This window comes from Cyanistes caeruleus, chromosome 10, assembly GCF_971803275.1.
Source record: "Cyanistes caeruleus chromosome 10, bCyaCae1.hap1.1, whole genome shotgun sequence".
Classification (NCBI taxonomy): Eukaryota; Metazoa; Chordata; class Aves; order Passeriformes; family Paridae; genus Cyanistes; species Cyanistes caeruleus.
In genome coordinates this window covers 4,018,270-4,045,099 of record NC_141710.1, presented here as the reverse complement: position 1 = coordinate 4,045,099, position 26,830 = coordinate 4,018,270, and the positions used below count along the sequence as shown (strand labels likewise).

The 26,830-nt window shown below is 52.6% G+C and overlaps 1 protein-coding gene and 2 long non-coding RNA genes across 3 annotated transcripts; 1 reads left to right on the top strand and 2 right to left on the bottom strand.

The window, feature by feature from the left end:
• Nucleotides 1-5,390: 5,390 nt before the first annotated feature.
• PTTG1IP (PTTG1 interacting protein) lies at nucleotides 5,391-14,632 on the bottom strand. The gene is made up of 7 exons (XM_023933483.2): nucleotides 14,499-14,632; nucleotides 11,987-12,039; nucleotides 10,941-11,049; nucleotides 8,224-8,329; nucleotides 8,072-8,137; nucleotides 7,670-7,716; nucleotides 5,391-6,163 (listed from the first exon to the last, which is right to left on the bottom strand). The coding sequence occupies exons 1-7, from the start codon at nucleotides 14,572-14,574 to the stop codon at nucleotides 6,120-6,122; spliced, it is 501 nt and encodes a 166-aa protein (XP_023789251.2). The 5' UTR covers nucleotides 14,575-14,632; the 3' UTR covers nucleotides 5,391-6,119.
• An 89-nt stretch (nucleotides 14,633-14,721) lies between these two features.
• LOC147651199 (uncharacterized) lies at nucleotides 14,722-19,903 on the top strand. The gene is made up of 3 exons (XR_015274362.1): nucleotides 14,722-14,985; nucleotides 15,632-15,728; nucleotides 16,024-19,903. It is a non-coding gene; the product is annotated as an uncharacterized LOC147651199 (long non-coding RNA).
• On the bottom strand, nucleotides 15,029-20,356 carry LOC147651198 (uncharacterized). The gene is made up of 2 exons (XR_015274364.1): nucleotides 18,989-20,356; nucleotides 15,029-17,141 (listed from the first exon to the last, which is right to left on the bottom strand). It is a non-coding gene; the product is annotated as an uncharacterized LOC147651198 (long non-coding RNA).
• Between the last annotated feature and the right edge of the window lie 6,474 nt (nucleotides 20,357-26,830).

The window sequence follows — 26,830 nt, the reverse complement described above, 5'->3', positions numbered from 1 at the left end:
ATGTCTTGTTATGCATTCGTGACAATCACTAATCATTGTGTGTACTTGCTTGTATTAACTGTTACAGTTGTTGTAGCACTTCGTGATGGAAAAGAACTATTGAGACTTGTCTAAAAGAGTCTCAAGAAAAGGGGGGACTTGATAAATAACACAGAGAATAGAAATTTTCAGTTCCCCTGAAGTTGCTAAATAGAGCTTTACGACTAACTAGCAAAAAAAAGATAAAAGGATGTAAAGGTATACACAAAGGAGGATTAACATAGCTGGAACCAGTGAAGAAACAGATAAAGAGGACTACAGAGATTTAAGTTACGTAACAACAAACAAAAGTGCATGCCTAAGAAGAAGAAATTCAAATAAAAGTCACCTGTAATATTAAAGTGTTATAGATACATTTTATATTGTTGGCTTTTTGCAAATATTAAAATGAATGTTATGTGTATAAGAATGAGAAATTTTGTTGTATTAATATAATTTTATTTCTGTTATTGATGAAATTTAGAAATAGTAGTATAATACATATATGTTAGGCTATGGCATAGTATTAAAATAAAAACTGCTTTTGTTTGTATAACCCAAAGACTGAGGAAAAAAAATAGCTAGAGAACTCCTGCATTTGTAAACTATCTTATCCACATGAAGACAGCAGTGACCAGAACTCTGGGGGAGGAATTTATTGCATTTCTGGTATCAGGGAATGTAAATCTCGATGGTGCCAAGAAGATTGATCTATTGGGAAGGGGGCAAGAGAAAACTAAACAGAAGAACACCAAAGATCCTAAGAAGAATGTATGAATGAGAATTCATGGGTATGTAGTAGGGTTCTGTTTTTAAGGGACAATCCTGTGTCAGTAAGGTGTGCTCTCTTGGCTGAATGCAGAGACACCTGGCCATATTTGTATACTTTATTTTTTTCTCCTAATTGTCTTTTTTATTAAACTTTTAAATTCTATAAAAATTATGTGAACCTCGTTTTTCACATGAAGCATTCAGTGAATATCACCACCAGACACCCATTTAGATGACCTCCAGGACCAAAAAAGGACTTCCAGTAGAAGGCAAATGCATGGAAATTAGTTCAAGGAAAGTGGTGGTTTGTGTATTAGCTAGGAGGCACATTGTAATGAATATGATCAGGATGGAATAAATACCCCGTTGTGAAGTTTCACCACACCCATCAGATTAAAGGAGGTATTCTTCCGTGTGACCAGCCTATGTAATAAAGAATGCCTGCTCTTTAATTCTTGAACTTGAAAAAAAACAACTTTTATTCTATAGCTAATATCACTATCAATATCCTACCCTCTCCCCAACTTTCTACAACTATATGCTTTCCCTCCCACAACTCCCACTCCCCCATTGCACATTGCATTCATGTGCAAAAGGGCAGAAGAAACCAGGCAAGGCCCTTCTCGGCGTCCTGGTTTTCAGTTCAGCCACGGAGGCTGCTCATCACATCAGATCACGGGGGGGCGGTGCTGGTTGTCGCCTGCGGCCATTGCTTCATGACCCCTCGGCGGACGCTGCCCCAGCCCGTTTCTCTGCAGGTCATCCAGCTCTCTCCGGGGACGCTGGCGAGGCACGGGGCTCGGTGGCCTGTCCCCATCGGCGAGTCTTCGGCGCCGGCCACCTCCAGGAGCTGCATCCTCCTGCGCCTCCTGCTGCTGCCGCTGCCTCCACCGCACCACAAAGGGATGGAGGCGGCGGCGCCGACGCGGGGCCACCCCGGCACGGTTCTCCTGCCCCTGCAGCAGGCGGATGGACTCGATGGGCCCTTGGCAGACCGGGCAGGTGGCATTGGCGTCGGGGGCAGCCTGGGGCTGGATGCAGGCGTGGCAGAACACGTGCCCGCAGGGCTGCACGGCAGCGGGCCTTTGGAGGAAATCCACGCAGATGCGGCAGAACCTGACGGGCCGTGGCGCTGATGGCTCTTGCCTGACCTCTGCCATTGCTGCTCCCGGACTTGACTCAGCTGCTGGCGGCACTCGAAGGCTTGGCTTCCACTTGTGGCACTCAGAGGTTTCTTGACCTCTCGTGCGACTCAGAGGCTCCTCGGTCACTGGCAGCACTCACAGGTTCCTCAGTCACTGGAAGGACTTGGAGGTTCCCTTTCACTCACTGGCAGGACTCGGAGGTTCCTCTTCACTCACTGGAATCACTCAGAGGTGCCTCGGTCACTGGCAGGACTTGGAGGCTCCTCACTCACTGGGAGTACTTGGAGGCTCCTCTGTCACTGGCAGGACTCGGGCTCCTTGGTCACTGACGACACTGGGACAATCCTCGGACACCGGTAGCACAGAGGCTCCTCGGACGCTGCAGCACTCGGAAGCTCCTCGGCTGCTAGTGTGCCAGTCTGAGCGCTGCGCCACTACCCAGGGCTGCTGTTTATGGTTACAAGAGTGGTGTCACAATGATGCCGAGCGGTGACATCACAGGGCTCTGAGGGGCACACCCAGGAACTCCCCCATCCACAGACACCCATGCTGTGGCACCAAGCCCATCTGGCAGTGGGCTGCACACCTCAGTGTTTGCCCAGCTCCCTTCCAGGTCCCTGCTGGGGTGAGGCTGTGCCAGTCACATGTGCCAGGATCTGCTCTGCAGAGCTGCTTTCCATGGCATGTCCAGGTGCCTGGGGCTGCACCTCCCCAGGGGGAGGATTCTGCTTGGCCCTTGGTTGAACTTCAGGAAGTTCTGCCGCCCCATTTCTCCAGCTCATTGCGGTCCTTGTGGGTGCAGAGTCACCCTCTGGTGTCTCAGCAGCTCCTCCCACTGTAGGAAATTCAGCAAACTTGGCTGAGGGTGCCTTGGGCCCCATTATTCAGGCCACTATCAAGAAGGAAGAGGACTGATCCCAGTACTGATGCATGGGCTACACTGCTGATAACCAGCCTCTATCTCAGCTTCATACTGCTGATCAACAACCTCTACTTAAAAAACAGTATCAACAGTTAAAATCACTTCCTCGCAGGGCAGAGTTTATTTGAAAAGTTCCACCTCCCCCAAGCCTCCTGCTTTCTCCAAACTCATGAGAAACGTCTGGGTGATCATTTATATATCATTTATATATCATTTATAGCCCCAGTGAGCATTTTCCCCTTCAAAAATAGCAGCTCTGGAATACAACATAGGATCTGTTGAATTGTTTGCTTCTTCCACCACTTTTACTAAAAATACTATTGTAGCACTACACACTGAAGCCACCTCTTAGAATCATTTTGTGCACTCTTGCAAAGAGACTGAGGTTGTTTGGCAGAGACTTTCCAGCACCAGGCACTCCAGGGCCCTCCTGCTGCTGCCACCATAGCCCTGCTGTGACTGGAATGGAAGAGGCTGTCATGACAGCAGACCTCCCCAGCACACTCATGCACCTGCAGCTGGGAAGCCTGTGATCACTGCTCAATCTATCCCCAGGATTTCACCTCACAGGGTTGGCTGTTTGTCCCACCTTTCCTATCATGTGGTTAGAATTGGCCTAGTGCCAGCTTTTTGTAGCCTTTATGTGCATGGCTGTTGAGCTCTCCTGCGGCCTAAAGCCAAGTTCCCCGTTACATCTTGTTAACCCCTCCTTTCCAAGTTCCCTTCTGCATCTTCCTAGTACTCACTGCAGGTGGTGGGGCACTGTCCCACTCCTCAGCTATGGTGTCCCATCATATCTGGTTCCCCATCTCAGTCAGGACAGCTTCCCATTGCAACAGGCTTGCAAAGGACCAGTTAATTCTCATGAATTGTCTTTTTAGCTACTGGGCTTTGCTCTAGGCTACACTGCAGATGCTTCTTCTCAGACCTGAGCAGGCACCTTGGCTACCCAAGGACACAGCTTCACCTCCCCACCACGGCCCAGCCAAGCCAAAGGGTTCATCAGCTTTCCAGTGCATCAGCTACATGATCCCTGCACACAGCAACCTTCACAGGGGGAATTAGAAACATCAGGAGTAGCTCCATCCCAGGCTATGGGAGGCAGCCCCTGGGATGAGGATGCTGAAGGCCAGGAGGAGCTCAGGATGAGAGCAGAGGACACAGTGCCTGTGTCAGGGACACTGGGTGCTGCCCTGGCAGCATGGCATGGCCTCTGCTTGTCCCCAGGGCACGGCCACGTTCCACCCGGGCAGGGCCTGGCTCCCAGCAGGTCTCTGCTGCCCTGGCTCAGCAGAGGACAGAGCCAGTCACAAGTGAGGGCTCAGGAAGAGGAACTTGCTTGCAGGGATCCCCATCCCTGATGGCTTTGGAGGCACCAGCCCTTAGTGCTGGGTGTGGGGCCAGTGGAAGTGCTCAGGGAAGCCCAAATGAATTTACTGGTCCCAGTGCCAGGGCAGGAGGGACACTGGAGCCTGGTGCAGCCCAGCAGGGGAAAGGCAGCTCAGAAGGCTTTAGCACCAGCTGGCCCTGGACGTTGCTGGCTCTCAAAGCTTCCCACAGCTTTCCCTGGGCCTTTGGCTGGCCCCCTTCAGGCCAGCGCTCACAGGAAAGCCCAGGGCACAAGCAGGACCCCTATCGGCACCTTCCCTTCTCGCTACTGGGCTCGGCAGTTCATCTTCCATGCTCAAGGAGATTCCAGCCACACGGGGATCTCTCTGAATCATCACCTCCCTGCCTCGCACAGGCGGACACGGCGCTGGCAGCACCGCCCGCGGCCCTGCCCGGCAGCACCGCCCGCAGCCCGGGCCCGGCCGGCGCAGCTGCCTCGGACAGAAGGTGGAGAGCGGCCACGCCGAGAGCTCGGCAGGGTCAGTGCCTTTGTTCTCGCACCCGAGTCTCTTCGGGCAGGGACAGTCACCTGCGAGTCCTGCCCTGGCAGCGGGCTGGCAGCAGCCGGGGCCCGGCAGCCGGCACAGCCCGGGCAGCGGCAGCAGCGAGGCCTCCCGGCCGCTTCGGCTCCTCGGCCTCAGCTGCAGCAGCTTGCGCTGAGCTCCACAGGCTCGGCCGTGCAGAGACAGCGTTTCCTCCGAGCCCAGCCCGGGGAGCCCTCCCGGCGGGCAGGAGGCCACAGGCAGCTTTCCTCAGCCCAGAATCCGCGGCTGCGGTGTGGGCAGCCCCGGGCAGGCTCCGGCCTCCTGCCCAGCCCGGCTCCCTGACACAGCTCGGGCTGCAGCCGAGCCCCCAAGGGCTCTCCTGGAGATGCCGGGGGACAAAAGGCCAAACTCTTGCCAGAACACCCAGCTCCTCGCTTAGAGAGCAGCCTTCCTTCCCAAGCTCCTCCTAACACCTGAACATCTCTGGGAACAGATGACTCCTTTCAAACCCAGCGAGAGCCTGAGGCAGCCTTGCTTCTGTCTCCCACAGCTACCCTCAATGAGTCAGAGCCATGTAACAGCGACAGCTCCATCAGCCACTACTGCCAACCTGTGCCTGCTGTGAAAGGGTTCAGAATTAAACTCCTTCAGACTAGAACAGTAATTGAATCAGTTTAATATACAGTTTGCATATTGTAAATGCACTTGAAACTTACAGTATTGCTAAGAGATGTGGCCATTGAGCCCAAGACCACCTTTCTAGAAAGGCACAGAGAGGTAGGAGAGTTGGGGCATTTCCCCAGATTAGTTGCAAGTGAGAAGGTGCACATAAGACCTTCCTCCTGGAAGCACCAGATCACCAGAAACTTGTGCTCTTTGAGAGGACTGTTAATGTGCTGGGATAAGTGCAGGCACCTGGAGTGACAGCCAAAGCCTCCTGCTGACACATATGTCAGAAAACTCTTGCTGGCTTTTGCATATACTAAAAGAAAAAAAAAAAAAAAAAAGGGGGAGGCAGAGCAGAAGAGCTCTGTGTGCATTAAGTGCTCTTGGTGAGGCAGGAGTGAGGAAGACAAGTGACATTGTTTTTGCCCTTGGCTGGGACAAGGACTGTTATGTGCACTGCTTTGGACACCACAGCCACCCCAGGGGCAAGTGAGAAGAAATGCACCATCCTCCAGTACTGCCATAATCATTTCTTACACCAGCAGGGCAAGAGCAAAGCTCTGGCTAAACCAAGCACCTGGAGTGGGGACAATGGTGTCACCAAGCATTTGGGTCATCTTCTGTGGCAGTTGAAGTGGCACCAGGGTGTTGGGGGGAAGCCTGGAGACTTTTGGCTTTGCAGAAGGCACTGTTCACCAGGGTGGGTGGGTGGGTCTGGAGATGCTAATTCTCAAATTTTGCATAAGGATTCTCTTCCTTGAACAGGCCTAAAAGAGAGGAGAGATTTGTTCAGACAGCAGCTCCCACACTGGTCACAGCCAGCAATAAAACCAGTCCTGGGAAACAACTCTTTGTCATTTGAGCATCCTCAAGCCTCCTGGCTGCAGTTCTCCCAGAACACCTGCTCTTACTTGAGCAGTGCCCATAGTCAGCTCTGTTTCACTCACCCCTTCTGCACAAGAAGAGACATCCATTGAGAAGTTTGACCTGATGGCAAACTCCTCTCCCAGGCAGTCCATGTACAGCCCAGCTAATCTTCCAGAGTGCTCCCTCTGTACACCCCTTCTGTCAGACTGGACTTGAAAGCTGAGAGCCCAGACCCAAAATAAACTAGAACTGTTCTTAGATTTGCTTCCCTGCTCCTGCATTGAGACTGGGAAACAGCAAGGCACGGGCTGACTTTTGGGCTAGCAACAAGCCATGTACCATGGTGTTTGCTGCTTTCCCAGCTCAACACTTTTGAAGAACAGAGAACAGCCACAAAGGACAAGACTGCAAACTCTGGGGCCAGGCTGCAGCAAGACAGCCCTGACACACCAAGACAGTCCCAGAGGACAGCTCTTCCACAGGCAGGTGCTTCCCCTACCAAGGGCTTCTTCAGGCACACCTTTGCCTGCTCTTTATTCCCCAAAGGACCCAGCCCATTCAGAGGCCCTGGGATCTCCTGCCTAACCTGGATCTGCAGCAGGCAGCAGCTGCAGGCAGAGGAAAGGTCTCTAGCTTTCCCTACAGCCCCCTCAAAACCAGAGACCACCAAGTGCAGCATGCACAAACCCACCTACTCCACAGCCAGACTCTGGCAGAGCCCCTGGAAGCCACAATGGGCAGGCTGGAGGGACCCTCCCCTGCACAGAGCAACTGGTTGTTCCCTGCTTCCTTCCAAGCTGATGTTCCCCTCAGGTAGGTCCAGACCTGGCTCAGGTCCATGGGACTCACCTGAGGGACAGTCCAGCCCCAGGAGAGAGGCTGTGCACTCCCATCCCCAGGGGACAGACACACCTCCTGGGGAACTGCTACCAGCACGGGGGATTGGGGTGGGATTGGTGCCTGTGCTGTGCTCCTGCAGCTGTGGGCATTCTGATTCCTACCTGCCCTCACTCCCCAGGCTGCTGGCTCCCCTCCCACTTGCTCACCACAGGGCTACTGGAGGGCTGTGCCTGAAGGGTAACAGCATTATGATGGTGCTGTGTCTGCCAGCTTCTGGTTCTCCCCTCCAGCCAGGCTCTGTCTGCTTCTCCCACATGGTAAACTTGTAGGACACATTCTGGGCAACATTATACACTTCCTCCTCCCTGCCCAGGAAAAACAGCCCTTGTGTGGGCTCATATACCATGACCCCAGCATCTCTACACTTGCTCTGAGCCAAGAGAAGCAGGGACCATGTTTTCTCTGCTGGCCAGGTCTCATCTACAGCTGTAACCATGGCAAGGAGCATAGTTACTGAGGCTGCTTCATCTAAAGCTCAGTTTGAATCACTCATGTCAGCACTGTACCATATTTTCTTCGGATTTCATCATGCCGTGATTTCATCTCTGCTCTCCTGCAAGAAGCAAACAGAAAAGCTGTGAGTCAGTAACTGGTGATACAAAACGGAACAAGAGGAGCCAGAGCTCCTTGCTTGTTCCCAACCAAGGGAGCTCCAGGCTGGCAGGTTTGCTCAACCTCCTGGAGGCTCTGGGGACCACCAGAGCCCACACACGTCAGCAGCCCTCAGGGAGTTGCATACACGATACTCGTGATACTACATCCACGAGTCAGCCCAGCATGACATTCCTCATGGGGCTTGTGTGTGAGCTAGGGTTGAAGCAGCCACTGACTGCACATGTTGAGCCCCACGTGCCTCCTGGCAGAAGCCAAATCATTCTGCAGCCTCAGGGCCTGTGGTACAAACTCACCTCTCCTCTTGCCGCACCCGTCTCTTCTCCCGCTCCCTGGCTGCTCTCTCGTCATCCTTGTCTGGCCTGGTTAACAGAAAAGCCCCTCTCAGCACTCAGTTCTGCAGCAGCACATGGCTCCACACAATCAGGGGACCCCCCCCAATACTTACTTTTTGCTCTTTTTCTTACAACAGCAGCAGCAGCAGCAGACTCCCAACATGATCAGAAGTGTTCCTCCCACCACAGACATTGCAATGATCAGGGCTTCAAAGTTCACTGAAGGATTTGAAAAAAATGTGTTTAGCACAACAGACACAGCTGCCTGGAGTTACAATACAGTATCACAGGATCACAGAATCATTAATGTTGGGAAAGCACTCTAAGATCATCAAGTCCAACTGCTCCCCCAGCACTACCACTGGTAAACCATGTCCCCCTGAGAACAACAGCTCTGTGTTTTTTGAATGCTTCCAGGGATGGTGACTCTACCTACCACTGCCCTGGGCAGCCTGTTTCATTGTCTGACCACCCTCTGAGTGAAGAATTTTTTCCTAATATCCCACCTAAACTTCCCCTGGTGCAACTTGAGGCCATTTCCTCTTATCCTACAGCCATTTTCTCTTGTCCTGTTTATGAAAATACAACTACTGTCACCAGCAGCTTCAGTCACTGGGCTGGAGATGTATAACCACCTGGGAAAGCAAGTGGACATTGTTAGCTGTAGATATACCAAGTGTTGGTACCCACAAATAAACACCAGCTTGAGTACATGTATCTGCTAATAGGAGTGCTCAGTTACTGGCCATGAAGAAAGGTGAGGACAAACACACACAGGTCAAACTCCTCTGGCAGAAACAGGAGCAAAGCTATCTTAATCACTAATCCAGGTAAAAAGTAACCATCAAGGGAAAAATCCCAGCAACTGAAGGCTTCAGGGCTAAGGAACAACCTCTGACAGAGAGCAGTTACTGTCCATGGGAGCAAGCCTCAGAAGTAATCTCTGATGAGAAGAGCACTTACAGGTGTCTGAAGACCTTGGGCAAGAGATAAACTGAAACAAGATCTGTTGGGATTTATCAGCTTGGGGCCAGCAGTGCTGCTCAGGCAGCTGAAGGCCAGGTCCTGCTTCCAACACCTGACTGCCATGTCTCCCCAGGGTTGGGGGGATCTGCTTGCCCACACACAGAACAAAACCTGCTGGAATATGGTAAAGCAGCAGCCATGAGCCCTGGTCTCTGTTCATCCTACTGAGCTCCTGCAGTAATGGCAGTAGAGACAGCAGCCAAAACTGACACATCTAGATGCCAAGGATTTCAGGCGACAACAAAGAGGAGTTTCTTCCAAGTATGAATCAGGCTGTTCAGAGACTTGAGCCTGTGAAAATATTTGTTTAGGAGCCACTTTGCACACAACAGCCAGGTTACGGAAATATCAGAGTGCCTGAACCTGCTCAGAGCACTTTTGAAGATCATTTAGTCCAACTCCCTGCCGTGGACAGGGACATCTTTCACTAGACCAGGCTACTCACAGTCCTATCTAACCTGACCTTGAATGTTTCCAGGGATGGGGCATTCAGCACCTCTCTGGGCAGCCTATGCCAGTGCCTCATTACCCTCACTGTAAGAAAATTCTTCCTTTTATCTGTTCTAAATAGATCCTCTTTTAGGTACTCCAGGCTGAGCTGACTCCACCACTGAAATTGTTTTCAAAGCCTGCAGCAGCATCAGTGCTTCTGAAACCCTTCTGGGGTTCCAGGATGAGCCTGGGGTTCAGCTCCCCCTTTCCCACATGGAGAGGTCTGTGGCAGAGCACCAGGCACTCCTCCAGTTGATGACAGAGGCTAAGTCACACACATCAAACATGCAGACTCACGTAAGAGCTAATCTCCCACAGGACTAATCTCCTCTATAGCAAGCTTTGCAAGCTAAGGAATGTGTTCTTCAATAATGAAGCCTTTTGTGAAGTTACTCACATTAAAATTAGTATTTCAAGGTCTTACAGAAGTTTCAGAAAAGCATACCACAGGGCTCACAAAGAGGAGATTCTTCCTCTACAAGCATAAGAGCAGTTTGAACTCTTGTGGGCAGACAAGAGAGCCCAGCCTCGAGCACAACAGATGACAGGCAATGACAGTTCAGCTCCAGGCTCCTCATCAAGGGGGTGGGTGAGAGCAACTAAGCCCCAGCTTGATTCCTTCCTGCTCCAGCCCCCAAAAGCTGGCTCCTGTCTGAGAATGAACATGCACTAAGCTTGGTCTAAACAAGGCACCAATTTCTCCAGAAATCCTTCAGAAGACAGAACAACAGGGAGGAGAAACAGCCAAGAGCCAGCTGTCCACCAGAAAAACCTCCCAGAGCAGCCCTGCACATGCAGCGGTAGTTTCAGAAGAGATTTTTATCTTAGGTGGGTAAGAGCTGAGCAGGGCTATGGTACACTCGGAGCATTCACAGGTTTTCCAGAGCAGTCACCACACCTCTGGCTCCAGGAGCCCACCTGGGACAGCAGCCACATGAAAAGCCAGAAGCAGTGCACAGAATGATGTGCCAGCTGCAGTGGAGAGATCTTCTGGGATTCAGACACCAGGAAGGGCTTCACAGGCCCACAGAGAACCTTCCACTCCTGTTCCCAGGCGCTAGCCATGTCTGGAGCCTCCATCACACCAAAGCATAAGGGATGTATTTTGGACTAGCTAAATCCTCACGGGTCCTACTTGCCAGAAGGCAGGGAACTGCTCATACTCCGCTTCCCCACCCACACTTCAGGAAGTTTGCAGAACCTTGACTGACTTCAGCCTGTCATTACTACACTGGCAGAGAGATGGGGAGGCAGGAGAACCTCCCACCAGCAGCAGGCACTCACACAATCATCACCCCAGGCTGGCACTTACCCCAGCAGACTCCCCAGCGTGCAGAGGGGAGCTCACACAGGTCGGCCGGAGGAAGGATTCTTCGGACGGGGTATTCCATGCACCTCTTGCTGCTGGCACACCACAGGCACTAGAACACAGGAACCAGGCACCACAGTGTTACTGGTGCACTGCCAGTGACCCACGCTTTGCTTTGGCAGCCACAGCACAGGGCCACTGCTGCCAGCTCACAAGCTGATAGCACCCAGCAGCAACAGGGTGCTCAGGAGTAAGAGCTGCGTCAGTGCAGATCACACCAGAAGAGGAAGGCGAGGGGAGTGCAGAATTCTAAAACAAGTAAAGATGCTGACAATCCTTCTCCTGGCTTAGAATTGTAGACTATCCTGAGTTGGAAGGGACTCACAAGGATCATTGAGCCAACTACTGGCCCTGCCCAGGACAGCCTTAAGAATCCCACCATGCCTTGCATAATTAATAACACAAATCCTTTATCTTTATTTTTGGAATAAGAAGAAAGCCTTTGAGACAAAGCACTCTACACACACAGAGCTGATGAGCTGGTGGGTGTGTGTGTCTGCCCAGCCACTACTCCAACCCCAGCATTCAGCAGGGTTTGGTCAAACTGGTTCTGGCGACATCAGCTGCATGATCTGACTCAAGTTCAAGTTTGCTGATATCTGCGATAAGGCAGAGGAGACTGGCAGGACACCAGTTCACATCCTGCATCCACCCAGTGCCATGGCACAGACTGGTGGAGGGGAACTTGACCAGCCTGTCCAGCCCACTCAGTCCCTTCTCCAAGCACATCACCCATCCATGAGGAAGCAGCTCAGCAATTCCATTACTCTAATCAAAAAGCACACAACAAAACCCACCCAGTTTCTAGCAACCTCCTTCCAGAGCACCAGAGAGAGACTGCCCTCTCACCCTCATAAGTGGGTGGAATTTGCAACATGTCTGGGACAAGGGCAGGGGACCAGCCCCCTTTCCAAGAAGGAAACGTTTTCAGGCATGGTGAGAGGTTGGGAGTCTCAACTCTGCGAGTCTCAACTCATGCTGCTACTCACAGTGACATTTTTCAGGCACTCTTCACAGCTCCTGTTCGTGTACTGGCGACAATCTGCAGGAAGGAAAAAAGACACCTCAGGACTTTGAAGAGCTTCAGTGGTTTAAAACTCTGGGCTCCTCCAAGCCTGCTCCTACCCAGCACTGGACCAGCAGCAATGCATGCTGCTGTAACAGCCACCAGCTTCAGCCCGTGCTCCATGTCAAGCAGGAGACCCAAACGCAAATGGAAGTTCATCTGCCTTGCCCTGCTGACAAAGCCCGAAGCTGTGAGTTCCTCTCTTGGGTTTTATTTCCCTAAAAGCCTGAGCATCTGCTATGGCAGCAGGGCAGCCAGGGGACAATCTGGAGGAACCCTATGAGGATGAGAGCAAGCACTGGGTGGTTGGTACAGTCCTGCAGCACCAGATGATGGAGCAGCTCAAGCAAACAAGCCCCAGACACAGAAGTTGCTACTAGGAGAAGCAGAGGAGCGCACAGGGACACACAGAGCTACAGATCCTGCAGGAGGGCTCCTGCTGTACATCAGGGCCATACCCTACCCCAGCCAGTTCACCCAAATCTTCCTTCAGCAGGACACAGTCCAGGCAGTGGGAGCAGCACTGCAGCCAAAACCTGTGCACGTGTTCAGAACCCGTTTCCACCCCTATTTAGGAGAGGAAGGCCCCACAGGTGGCTCTCAGGACCAGTGCCACCATGGCTGATGGCATCCCCGCGGGACACATCCAGCTGGGCAGATCTGAACCTGAACAGAGGACAAGCTGGCTCAGTCCAGCCCCCATTCTGAGCTTAGCTACAGCTCCTAGCAGTGCTCTTGGAAAACATCTTCCTACAGGATATTCACCTGCAATTCACTGGTGTGCTTCCCCAGATCTTCAGGAAGGGTGGTTTGCCAAGCCCTCAAGAATGAGCCATTTAAAACTGACTCCTGCTTAAGAGTCTAAGCAGCAGCTTGTTTGACAGAGGTTTAAAAGGAAAACTCAAATCAATTTGCCTGACCACTCACTGCTGGATGAAGGATCACGGCTTTGCAGTGTCATAATCAGGAAAAAATCAATCCCAGAGGTGCCTGCTTTCTAGTCTCACAATCAGCAAAGCTGTATTTTCTCCCTCCAGCTGGCAGGAACCCTCAGCTATGACCCATTGTCAGCAGTCACATGCTCTGCGCAGCCCTCCAAACAACTGGGCAATTGATTAACATAGCTCAGATAAGGGTGTTTACACACCCGGAGAGGCTGAGATTGCAGATTTTAAACAGTCTGAAGCTGCATCTTCTCCATTTCTTCAACTGAGGCTGGAAAAGCACAACAGCGCCTGTGCTGCCCTGGGACTGTTCTTTACCAGGAGTCACAAGACATCCCTCCCACACCACAGGAGGCAAGGGTGGGCAAAATAGAACCTGGGCTTTGCTTTTCCCTGGGGTATCCCCTCTCCTGGCATCCACAGCTGGAGATCATCCTCCAAGTCATTCAGTCAAAGCCACCCACTTACAGCTGTTTGGGAATGGGCTGCTTCAAGGACACCACAGCCCTTCAGGGTTTGGTTTGTCCAAATGTCCCATTTCAGGTGACCAGAAAGCTCACATGGGATGTCACAGGAAGCACTGCACTCCTCAGGGACAGAGATAGGACAGCAGCTCTTGCTGTGCTACAAGAGGAGTGAAGTGAATGGCTTGGGGTGGAAAAAAGAGCAGAAACATGCTGGTCCTCAACTTCCACCCTGCCAGAGCCACCATGCAAGAGTCATCACACAGAGAACTGGCTTGGAAGAGGGGGAAGACTTCTTAGTGCACTCTGAAGGCACTCATCCCCACCCTTTGCTACAGCTTCTCCTCCATCTGGTGCAGAACCTCTGGGGGCTATGCTCCATCCCCCACTCACTAAGGAGGAGCAGCTAGACATCTGCTGCTCCCCACCCATCCATACCCGACAACACCCATCCTCTTCCCGGTCTGCCAGTCTCCCCCACCCTCCAAAGGGCCATCAGCGAGAGCCTGGCTGCCCAGTGACTGCCCCCTGCTCAGGGAAGGTAAGCAGCTCTCTCACCCGAGCTGCTATCACCACTAAATCATGGAATCATAGAATGGTTTGCACAGGAAGGGTTTTTACGCCCATCTTGTCCCACCATAGGCAGGGACACCTTCCACTATCCCAGGCTGCTCCAAGCCCCGTCCAACCTGGCCTGGAACACTTCGGGGGATGGGGCAGCCACAGCTCCTCTGGGCATGGAAGTTCCATTGCAGTGGAAGCTGGAAAAGGGGCTCGCAAAGCTCCACTTCCAGCACGCACTCAAGTTTCGCGAACTCTGAGGGACACAGCAGGCTGTCCCGGGTCCCACCCTGCGGAACTCCCTCACAGCTCTCACTGCCCACAGCGCCGGGCCAGCGACCCCGGCACGCAGCACCGGACATCCCACAGAAATGGGCTCCAAAGCAACCCGGCCGGGATTTCGGGGTGCCGTGCGAGGAGCAGCTGGACCTCCCCAGGCCTTGGCGGAGCCGCAGTCACCGCTTACCTCCGGCCACGTCCTGCGCGGCGGCGGCGGGCAGCAGGGCCAGGGCCAGGGCGCAGAGCCGGAGCGCCGGGGCCATGGCGGAGCGGGGCCGGGACACGGCGGGGGCGGCTCCGCCGCTATTGTAGGGCCGGGCCGGGGGCGGGCCGGGGGCGGCCCCTCGGGGGGACAGCGGGGCTGCCGTCCCCACCCGCCGGAGGGACAAGAGCCGGGGGGCGGCGGCTGCGGGAGCTGTGGCCGGCGGAGAGAGCCCCGGGGCTGCCGGAGCCCACGGGCACCGCGGCCGCCCGCAGGAGGGGGCCAGACCCCCGCAGCAGCACCAGCAGCAGGAGCAGGAGCAGCAGGAGCAGGGGAGAGAACCGGCCTTTCCACAACCTCCCCGGGTTAATCTCCCCAGGAGACCCACCGCCTGCCTCCGAGCAAACCCTCCTCAAAGGGTCCCGCATCCCTTCCCGCATCGGTTCATCACTCTTTATAGCATGGGAGCACGGTAATGATACAATACTTATTAGTTCTCATGGCACACCGCGATGTGATGAGGTAGTGGAGTTTTATTGCAGACTCCGATATTGTTCGTGCTGAAGTAAAACAAACAGCCCGGCCCTGGAGAGAAGCACTTTGCTTTTGGGAGGTTTAGAGCAGTCCCCGAGGGATAAAGAACAGCTTTATCCCTGGGATGAGCAAGGTAGCACAGCACCCCAGGCTCTGAGACCCTCCCAGCCCCGGCTGGTGTCACAGGTCAGTCACTGCAGCCAGAGGGACTCCAGGACTCCTGGATCGATCACCAAGCAGAAACAGAGCGGCTTTGCCAAGTTTTACTGTGACTGGAGATCTGTTAGTGTGGGTGTCAGTGCTCAGTCAAGTTCTGTTTTACCTGAACGCTTGATGCACGTAAGAACATCATAAAAACCATACCTGGGTGCCCCCCTTTGGCTAGGACATCTCATGCCCATGAATAAATATTATTTACCTGGCACCTGGGTCAGCACTGGCCAGGCATGAATTTTGTGACACATAGTGTGCTATGAGCTCCCTCCTGGGCAAAGCCAAACACCCCTGGCCTCATACCCATGTGTTTCAATATTCAACACACGAGAAGTTGCATCAGTATAAACCTGGATTTTCACGCACTGTAGGTCAAGAGTGAAGTAGGCGCTCCCTTGCACCCCTAAATGCTCCCTCGAGGTGCAGGCAGGAGCAGGCAGCCTGGCACAGGCAATGGGATGGAGAGAAGTGAGTTAACCTGGTACTGGCACTGTGGCCAGACCCTCCCTTGGGTTTTGGTGGAGGGACTAAGCGCTGCACAGGTGTTTCTGTGTGGTGAAGCTGTCTGGGTGTTGGAGGGTGAGGTGGTGTGAAGGTACCCATAGGTGGGGGTGGGAGGCGGCTCTGCAGAGCAAAGTGTGGGTGCCAGGGAAGAGCTGTGGCTTGGAAAGTCACTGACTCCTCAGCATGGAGGCAGCTCAGGGACAAGGAAGAAAATCTTTTAGATTACCATAAAATAAAGGAGATAACTAATATTTTTCAGCAAAACCCCAAAGAAGGCAGTCCCATAGCTTGAACAAGCAGCAACACTGGCCAACCCTGCTGCTGCCAGCTGCATCGTAGAGCTCATCATCCATCTGCTCCGAAAGCTTTGCTTTCCTTGCCGTCTTCTTGGTGTCCTTGAGAGCCAGATGGACTGGCTGCCGGTGACAGAGCTCCTGCAGGCTGGGAGCCAAAGTGGCCAGAGGCACTCGGTCATCTGAGCCACGGCTATGGGAGCTGAGCCGCGGGGTGCAGGGGCTGAGCCTGGGGTGTGTGTGTGTGACACAGAGGTGCACTCCTTCCACCACTACAGGCGAGCGCTCTGGTGCCAGCAGCCGCCTCTTGCTTGTGGTTCGGATTTTGGCAGCTCCTCAGGAGAAACACGGGGCTCTACACGTGGGATGGGGACTTAGGCTGGCAAAGAACCTGTGTATTTGCTGCTCTAAAAGCAGCTGGTGCTTGAAGTTGGGCAGGCACTAATAATCTCCCCGGCTTTCGCTGGTGCAGGGGAGTCTCCCTGGAGCCTCCTCTGGGGCTGAGCAGTGCCCTGACACCAGAGTCACTGCAGGATGGTTTGGGAAGCAGGAGGAGGCATCAACTGAACCATTTATGTTTGCAAAGCACTTCATTTCTTTGTCCTGGGTCTATCCGTGAAGCAACACCTGGACTACAAATCATCCCAGTGGCATGGGCAGGGACCCAGGCAGCAGGAGCAGGCAAGGAGCTGACAGGGAAGTCAGGGGAGACCAGAACGCCACTCTGATCTCAGTGGCCTTTCTTCTCCCTCTCCTTATTTGTCTCTGAAGGGGATTTTCAAACCCTTCAAGATGGCCTCAAGTGGTTTCCAAGGCGACGGTGCTAGAGTCATCACTGCCATGGAAACCCTCTCTTTGGCATCATATAAATATTTCCCTTGAAGGAGGCTGGATGAGTGGGCGATGCACTATTTTCTAGCACTCCCTGGCTGCAACAGGGCAACCTCCAGGAGATGGGAGGGAGCTTGGGAGGTTAAAATTAGCTTGCCATGCCAGCTGGCAAGGGAAAGAGGTGACTGCTGATGTTTCAGCCCAAAACCTGTGGTTATTTGTATCAGCGGGATCCAAATGAAAAAGACTTACTCTGTAGGGAGACAAAAATGAAATAAAAAAACAAGTGGGGGGGAAGTAAAGTTGAGGGGGAAGTAAAGTTGAAAACTGTGGGTTTTTTTGCTGTTCTTCAAAAAAACTTTTTAAAGTTTTCCCTTTAATCACATCCTCTTGGGTCAGTGCAGGCAGATGGGGGTCTTGAAGTACTTCACCCTCTCCTATGAGCATATTCAAGGCCAAGGGGATTTGCTTTGCTTTTAATTGTCTCCTTTCTGTCTCATCAGCTCACTGACACATTCACACAAGCACAGGCAGAGGTGTCTGCCTGCAGCCCTGAGCGTAGGCAGTGGAACAGGAAACCCCAAAATACCCCAAAACCTCGTGCTGTGGTGTCCCCACACTGGGACTCTCTACAGGCCCAGTGGTTCTGCCATCGGCTGAAGCCCAGCAGCCCCTGCAGCCCCTGCCCACCCAGGGTCCTCTGGCTGCACTGTGCTCAGCCCTAGGGCACAGCTCTAGGCAGGGACACCACCCCAGCACGTGGCAGTCCCACTGTCACCCCTGCTCTCGGCAGCCACCAGCCAGGGTGGATTTCTGAGCTGCCCTGGGAGCTCCCAGAGTGGAGGAGCCGGTGTTTTCCTAAACAGAGACGTCTGCCTTCGTCACTGGGGCCAAGCTCCGAGCAGGGCACAGGTGCCAGCAGGAGCTGGGACGAGGCTCCACAGAGGCTGTCTCTGCCCAGGCTGGCATAAACACCTCCTGTCCCTGAGCAGATGGCTCCTCTCACATCCACGCTCCAGGCAGATACCAAAGGGCTTTCCTGACAAATAAAGCACAGCCGCACACAGGCCTGGAGCACTTGTGGCTTTCCTGGAAGGAGGAGATGCTCCCTCCTTGTTGGACTGCCCAGGCTATTTTTAGACCTCCATAGCAACCAGAGGATGGGGAGACACGGTGTCCCCTTGCCACCCTCTCACCTGCTGGCTGCTGGCCTTTGGCAGGGGCTGGGGATGAATGCGGGGTCCCGGCTGGACTGGAGGGTAGGGCTTCCACCTGATGCCCCCCCAGCACCACCCCAAAAAGTCTCCCAGGAGGCAGAGAGTTTGCTCCAAGACCCACTTACTCTCCCCACTCCGGAAGGTGCTGCCAAGGAAATCTGGAGACCAGCAAGGTCAGACCTCAGCACCTGCTTTTCTCTTTCTCCCTTTAGAAAAAAACCCACCCTAAATCCAGAGCAAACAATTAAAATGTTCCAGCTGCTGGCTCAGAGCAATGATCCCAGATAAAACCCCAAGGATCTGCCAGCTAAAAATAGCCTGAGCCCCATAAATTAAACAAAAGCTTTTTGCTGGGCTCTTGGAAAGCCAGTTCCAGTGCAGTTTTCTCTATGTAAGGTATAACTCTAATGGTATTTGTTATTATTAGCCCTACCTCCCCCGTGTCACCGACCTTCCCAGCACCATTGTTTAGGAACAGGATTTTACAGAGCCAGACTTCTTCCTCCTGGAAGCTCCTCTTCAGGAGGAATCTCACCTCAGCCACTTTCCTGCCTTTTTATATTACTTTAAACCATTTTTTTCCCTTTTGGGCAACTGATTATTTGATACTAAGACAGCCTATGTTTTGTAGGGCCACCCTCATTTAAGGCCTGTCTCAGACATCTGCTTAATTTTTATCCTCACCAGCTGTCCTGGGAGCTGTGGATCCTTAAATAAATTCCTGCTTGGAATGTAAAAGTATTGGGCAGCCCTTTGTGGAAACTGTGCAAGCCAACATGCGTGCAGGGGCTTGCCTCACCTCCTTTGTGTCATCAAGCCTATTAACAATATTTTCTCATATTATATTTTACACATATATGATGTTGGACAGCCAGTGACTTACAGCTTTCTGGGAGTTTTCTTCTCCAAACATTTAAAGAGCTTCCAGCATCCCACTGCCTCAAGCACACGTGGCCAGCTCATGAGGATGGGTTTTCTCCAATTCCCCTCCAGTGCTTTTTCCCAGCACTTCATGCCAGCTGTGAGGAGCACATCCAACACCTGCTTGCCCATCCCAGATATTCAGGCTTCGTTGCTTTTTCTATGGGCTTTTGCAAAAGTATTTCACTAACTGCACCCAGAGCAGCTGCATCCCAAAGCCACTGAGATCTCTTGCTTCATCCTGGTTCTGGGCTTCAATTTTTTTGCTGCACTTGCCAGTAGTTCTATGGCTGAGTAATCCAGCCCACATCTCCAAAAGGTGTGAGCAGGGCTGGCAGCTCAGAAAATCCACACTGCCTTTTCCAAGTGAAAGCACCATCTCCTTGCTGAGATTTTCTCAGCTTTCCATCACTGCAGACTCCCAGCAGCAGGACTGGCTCGTCTGAAACCACCCAGCAAATCTTCTCCTCGCTGAGCTGTGTGCGAGCGAGTTTCCACAGGTGCCACCCACTTATCTTGTCCCATGTCATCACGGGCCCCAAAGTTTTTGGCTCCCTGCAATGTTTTTTGGGCTGATAGACCTTGCTGGGCAGGGTGTGAGGAAGAGGACACCTCGCCTGGTTCCTCCCCAAGGAATGCCGACAGCTCTGCGCCCGCATCCGCTCCACCCTCAGGACCATTCAAGGCTGTGCAGGAGGAAGGGTGAGGTTCCCATCTCACCATGTCCTTGGGTTTGTAACTGTGTTTGTAAACATGCCTCTACCTGCCCCCTCAGCAGGGCAAAACAAAACCCTCAACATGCTATTTTAAGTGATCTCAAACCAAAAAAAAAAAAAAAAGAAGTCAACTCTGAGGCTGTCATGTCTATATTTAGTTGGAACTTTTCTGTCCAGGATTCAGACTCTATTTGGAAGCCCTGTGCCTTGGCATGCAGCCAAGCATCTCAGTTTTATACAGTAATCCCTCAGCATATGGCAAACGTTTCTCCTCTCCCAGTGACTGCGGCAGGCAGCCTGGCATGGAGGGGTTTAAGCTGAACCCAAGATAAGCTGGCTGGCTGAGGATTCACATTGTAGACCCAGAAAGTCTTTTAATAGCAACATCTTCTTGGTGTAGCTTTGGGAAAAAAATCACTCAGGGTGCTCCCTACCCCAGGCCTCAGGGCCAGGAGGGCATTTTTGGTGTGCAGGCCTTGAGGCATTTCTGGCTGCTGGTCTGGGGTGATGGGGATGAAGATGTGAGACATGCCAAGTCACGTCTCCAGGTGTCCCTGGCTGGTTCAGCTGTCAAGTTGGGAAACAGTTTCTGGCTTATTTTGCCTCTCTCTCCACTGAAAAATGTAAAAAAAAAATCACATCCATTATTCTATGATTTCACATGCCAGTACTTCTGGGATTGACTCACCTGTTGCCCAGTGCACGCTGTAGTTCCCAATATGTGTTTTGTCCCAGACAGTGTTTCAGTGTCAACAATTTTGTCCTGACAGTTTGCAGGTGTCTGACAGACGTTTGAGGAAGCAGCATCCTCATGAACCCTGGTCCTGCTCCTCTCCTCTCCTGCTCCTCTCCTCTCCTCTCCTCTCCTCTCCTCTCCTCTCCTCTCCTCTCCTCTCCTCTCCTCTCCTCTCCTCTCCTCTCCTCTCCTCTCCTCTCCTCTCCTCTCCTCTCCTCTCCTCTCCTCTCCTCTCCTCTCCTCTCCTCTCCTCTCCTCTCCTCTCCTCTCCTCCCTTTCAGATGGAAGAAGTCTTGTGACAACACATCTCATGAGAAAAACTCGAGAAACCTCTCATGAAAGTAACCGAGAGTAAACTTGCAGGTTGCTGAGTGCTGTGCACATTTCCCCACTCCTTGGCAGCTGTGGGATAGGGAGAGGCAGAAGCCAGATGAGAAAAGGTGATCACACACTTATTTATACAGCCCTTCCAAATATTTGAGGCTCGTGACATGCGTGATGATGTATAACAAAAATATCTCCTTCAAAAACCTTCCAAGTTAAATCCCACATCCGTATTTTAATTCAGGAGTTCAAGGGATTTAAGGAAGTATATACTTAGAGCGATTCTTATCGCTGGCAGTGAGGAGCTCTTCAGCCAGCCCTCCCAGACAGTGGGGCAGGCTTAGGGACAAACCTTCCCTTCCTGGGGAAGAGGAGCCTCAGTGGGGACAACAGGCTGTGGCAATAACATAAAGGGCAAAGTCTGTGGAGATGCACAGGATCAGCCCCCTGGATTTGGGGACCCCCACCTCCGTACCTGGCAGAGGGAATACTCATGGTCCCCTGCAGCCTGGTGCTCCAGACTGCTCAACATGATGGGGTTTCTAAAGAAGTTTGTTTAATTTTACTCACTCAGGAGAGACCAAATCATCTGAGGGAGCACTGAGAGCTCTGCAGGGCCCAGGAGCTGCAGGTGGCACCAAACATTCCCTGGGCAGGGCTGTCATGGCAAAGCACAGTTCTCACTAATGCACCACGCTGGAATCACGTTCTCCATCCCAAAGCACCCATCCACAGCTCCCTTCCCCTGCTCCAGGGGTGGCAGTGTGCAGGGGACCCCCATGAACACCATGCTGTTTGGTTCCCCTCGATCCCACAAGGTATCCCCAGCCCTGGTGGGAAAATCCTGGGAAGAGGCAGCAGAGCACGTTCCTGCATGCCCAAATGTCTGCGCAGCCGAGCCAAGCTTTACAGAGTGTTTCCAACACCCACCGGCGTGTTCCCTACAGCCCTGTGATTCATCGATAGCCACTTGACTCAGCTCTACCCTTTCATCATCCCCAAATCTGGCATTTCCCAAATCACATGGGCTCTTGCTGCTGCTATTCCACACCTACAGGCCCAGCTGCTCCCTCCCAGACACGCTCTGAGTGCCCGCTGCCTGACGACACATGCTGCCCTGAGATGACACAGGGGTCTGCCACAGCAGGTTTTATCCCCACACTCTCCCCACAATCCTTCTTCCCACAGACAGGGATTTCCTTCTGGCAGTCATTGTCTCACTGCCTGCATCCCTTGAGGTGCAGCAATGCAGGACAAGAAGGATGGAGATTTGGATAAAGGTCTTGTGCCTTTTCACGGTTGAAAGGTCAGGGGAAAACCTATTTAGTTTTTCGATTAAGGATCCCCCTGTAGACTCCCAGGTAAGATGGGTGTCTGTGGGAACCAGGTACACCACCAGAAGTGACCCACAGCTGGATCAATACACCCCAGAAGATGCCACGAGTTTCCCAGGAGCTCTGTGCTGCAGTGAGGATTTTTTGTTGCAATCCTGATTTTCTCGTTCTCATCCTGGGATATTTGAGCTCGTGGTGCCAAATGCTGCCCCAGCGTGTTTATTAGTGCTGATTGTAAAACCCTGGCAGTAGCACTCACAATCAGGTCTGCAGGAATCTGCTGGATCTGCTGCCTTCCAGACAGATGGGCCTTATTAAGAGGTGTCACACCACTAACCACACCTGACAGCTCCTATGCTCCCTTCCCTGCTCTTCTCCTCAGCCTGTGAGCGAGGCAGCAGCAGGAGGCAGGATCCCTCTGTTCCCATGCCTGCCCCGAGGGCACAGAGCTGGGGCTCTGAGTGGATTCCTGCACCCCAAATTTGCTCCCTGCTCTTCCCTTGCCCTCCTCCTGCCACTTCCCTTCTTGGAGATGGAGGCACCCAGATGTACCCATGGGTGTGCAGTGAGGGGTCACCCCAGCACTGGATGCTTGAGGTTGTAGAAGATGCATCAGGATCTCTGTACAGGAGGGGGTTTTCCATATATTTTGTTACATTTGGGATTTTTTTTTCACTAGGCTAAGAGGTCCTGGTGCTCTCTGCCAATGGGTTCTGATGTCTTGATGCTGTGACAGCCTCACGTTCTGAGCTGTTGCTTTATCACTGTGGCAATCTCAAGTCTAGAACAGGCCACAGATTTGGTTGGAGGGATGGAATCCCCCTCTTATAAGGAAATACTGAGGACTGTTCAGTCTGAGGAAGAGAAGGCTCCAGGGAGACCTTATTGTGCTTTTTCAGTACCTAAAGAGTCTCCAAGAGAGCTGGAAAAGGACTTTGGACAAGGACAAGGCTAGGTGTGGTGATAGGGCAGGGCAGAATGGCTTTACACTGACTGAGGGCAGACTGGATTTGGGGAAGTAATTCTTTTGTTTCAGGCCAGTTTGGATGGGGCTTGGAACAAACTGGTCTAGTGGAAGGTGTCTCCACCTGTGAGGATGAGATGTGGGGACTGGATGACTTTTAAGGTCTCTTAAAACACAAACCATTCAGCAATTCCACAATTCTACAACCACCTTCTACTGGCTCAAGGTCACTCGAGGGGAAATAGGGCAGGGGTGAAATGAAAAGTACCCATGGGTGCTCTGACTCACCCCATAACACCACTCTCAGTCTCCCAGCTCCCTCCCTCTCTCCTGGGTTTCCCCAGCCTGTACTGAGTTCCATGCCTTGCATGCATGCTCCCAGCATGGAGTCCTCCTCCAGCCTCAGGAAGATGCTGCTTCACCAAAATCCCTAACTCACACCGTCTTTCCCTGACAGCAGGCTGGCTCTGCAGCAGAGCTGGGCTTGGGCAAGAGCCACACAGCTCTGGAGAGCTGCTGCTGGCACTGCTGCAGATGTTCCCTCCAACACTGCTGCTGCAACTCTCACTTGCTTCCTGCCAGCCCCATGGTTTCCCATTCCCATATCAGAATTATTTCACCCTCCAGAAAGCCACCCTACCTAGAAGTGGTGTTCTGTGGGAGAGCCATGCAGGCTGTTCCCAGGTGCAGAGGCAGGGATGGAGTCAGCTGGCAGCCAGCAGCCAAGTTGTTGTTTCCTCTGTGATGCTCAGCACCCCCAGACTTTTGGGAAAAGTCTTCTGGGTTGACACCAAGTTCTCTGGGAAAATCCACGACAGTGAGAGCGCGAGTGTCTGCCCTGCCCTGCCGCTGGCTCATCTCACTGAGTGCAGGAGCCTCAGCACGGTGCCCAGGGACACCCTTGTCACCATGACTGACAGCTGGGAAGGGGCCAGTTCAGCCCTGCTGGCATCTCCTGACCCTTCAGTCAGGTCCCTCTCAGGGGACATCCCATCCCTGCAGCGTTTTCTAATTTCCAACCTAATCTACCTCTCTCCAGGCTCACTGAGAATTAATATAACACTGGCAACCACCCACGAGCTCATCCTTCTCCCAGGGAGCAGAACTAGTACAAAAAATCATCCTGGAAATTTCTTCTGGGTTTGTGGGGTTTTTATCACCTTTCCTGTGGTCGCTGAGAAATAACTGGGCTGTGAAGGGCTTCCCAAGCAGCTGTTTGTCTTTGGAGCAAGAGCTGGGACTGGGGGAGCCTGGGCTCATTTTGATTTTTATCTTGACTGCAGTGCTCATTGCTCTGCAGCTCCAATTTGTAATCACACGTTCAGTAAAATAATCAAGTTATAATTGCTTGGGATTCCTTCTCTCCTACGTCACAGAGCCCAGGAGGGGAAGCAGTGCTACATCTGAGTCAGCAGCCAGCCTTGGCATTGCCTTGGGCCAACATTTCAAGAGAAAATGAACCAGAGTTAAACCAAGAAGAGAGCTGATAAAAATCTCCCCAGTCTGCCCAGGTGATGAAAAGACATTTTTAACCTCTCCTTCTCTTGTCACCCTGAAGAAAGCATCTTTTTCCCTTTGAGTACCCTCAAAATAAGGCTGGATCTGTGCCCATCCTTTGCAGAGCAATCACCTCTGTGGGAACCTGTGTGTCCAGGGAGGTCAGGGGAGGTTCAGCCCCTTCTCTGCTGATCCCTGCTGGGTTTGGGCTCTGCCAGGAGCAACCAGAAAAAGAAAAAGAAAAAGAAGAAATCACTGAGCGTCAGAACAAAGAATCATAAGTGACTCAGGCTTAAGAACAACAGTTTTTGTCAGGCAAAATGTAATGGCTTTTTTGGACAGGGATAGAAAATGGGGCTGCAGCTTTCATTAACCCATCACTTACCTTAATCTGGAGAGTGAGGCTGGGACAGACCTGGCCTTGAGGCACATGGCTTGGCAGAGGTGTTGTGCCAAGGGGCACCTGCAGAAACACCTGTGGGGTGTTTGGTGCCTGGTGGGTCATCCCAGGGAGCCACTGGCAGAGCAGAGAGAATATTGGGAAACTGGCAGGGACCAGGGAGGCATTACAAATCCCCAGGGTGGCAACTCCATTCTGGCACCTTGTCCTTCCTGCTTCTCCAAGCTGTTTTTCCTCCTGCATGAGGCAGTGCTCAGAGGCTTCACAGCTCCTGCCAGCACCCCTGGCCCGTGGTCACTGCCACCAGCAAAGGGATCCTGCTCCTCCCTTGGGTGTGGAGCACTGTGGATTGCATAGTCAGGGCTTTCAGGCTCGGATATCAGTGATATCAGTGGCTCTCCTCCTCCCAAAGCTGACCCCAGTGTCCCACTAAGGGAATCAGTCTGGGGTGTGAATCTGCAGCTTCAGCCCTTTTAGGGAATGGGAGTGTGTCAGGACACAGCATACAGAGCTGCAAGAGAGACATCATCTCCAGGGCTTGTGCCTAACCATAATAATTTGGTCTTTCTACCCTTTTAATTTACTAATTAATCCCTGGAAGGGATACTTACTCGGATGCAGGGAAAGAATTAAACTCTCTTGTCTGGGAGTGCTGAGAATTTCACCAATAGCCTTGGTGAATAGCACTAGCAAAGGCAGAGCAGAGGAATCCAGTATCTCACTGGGCCAGCAGCTTCTCATGACTGAGCCAGCCACTCTGACTGTAAAAACTATTCATGCCCCACTCCTGTGGGGCCATTCCAATGGCTGGAAAACCTGTGAGAACTCCTGGCCATCTGGAAAGCCCTGGGAGACTGCTGCTGGCTGGCAATTATGGCAGGAGGTAATAATGCATTCTGAGACTGCTGCTCCTGTGAGGGCCGGGATCAACCCTGAGCTGGCAAAGGCATCATCAGATGTGAGTTTTCTTTTGGGAAAAGGGCTCTGTATCTACCAGCTGAGCCCTTGCAGGAGGAATTTCACCAGGCCTGGCCAGGTCTCTTCCTGCCCAGCTCACAGACCATGTGCCCTGGCACCCTGGATGCAGACAGCAACAAGCCAGGAGACTTCTTCATCCTCATCCTCCTCCTCCTCTCACCCATGTGCTTGACAAACTGTTGCCTCCATGCAATAGTTGATAAAAGTCATTTATTATGAATTTCCTGCCCTGCCTCCCTCATGGTGGCTGGGCTTTTCCTACGTGCCAGCCCTGCACTGTGCTCTGAGGCCACACTTCCCCATCCTCATCCTGGTCCCCAACCCAATCCCCATCCCTGGGATGGAGAAGTAAGCCAGACAGGACGAGGGCAGGGCTGGGACACTCAGGGGAGAGGAGATGTCACCTGCTTTGTCTCGGGGCTGACACAGGTTACTGAGGGAGATGGTTGGCATGGGTGGGAGCAGGGAGCTCAGGGTCCTTCCCCACTGCTCTGGAATGTGAGACTTCTCTGTGCTTCATCAGAGACCAGCTGGTTCCTTGAAAGGATGCTCCTCTTTCCCAGGCACAGATGACAAGTGCCACCATCAAAAGTTAATGGTTGGACTCAGTCTTTAGAGGTCTTTTCCCACCTAAATTATTCCATGATTCTGTCTTCCCTAAAACTGGTGTGGCTCCGGGGACTCAGTCATTCTCAGCATCCCAGCCAAGAGCCCCAACCCATCTCTCTGGGGTCCCAGCCATAAGAGAGGGAGGGAAAGTGGATCTGGGACTGGAGAGATCCCCTGTGTAGAGCAGGAACATCATCTAGGACCGGTGCACAGTCAGCTACAGCTGCAGAACCTGCTCCTGCTTCT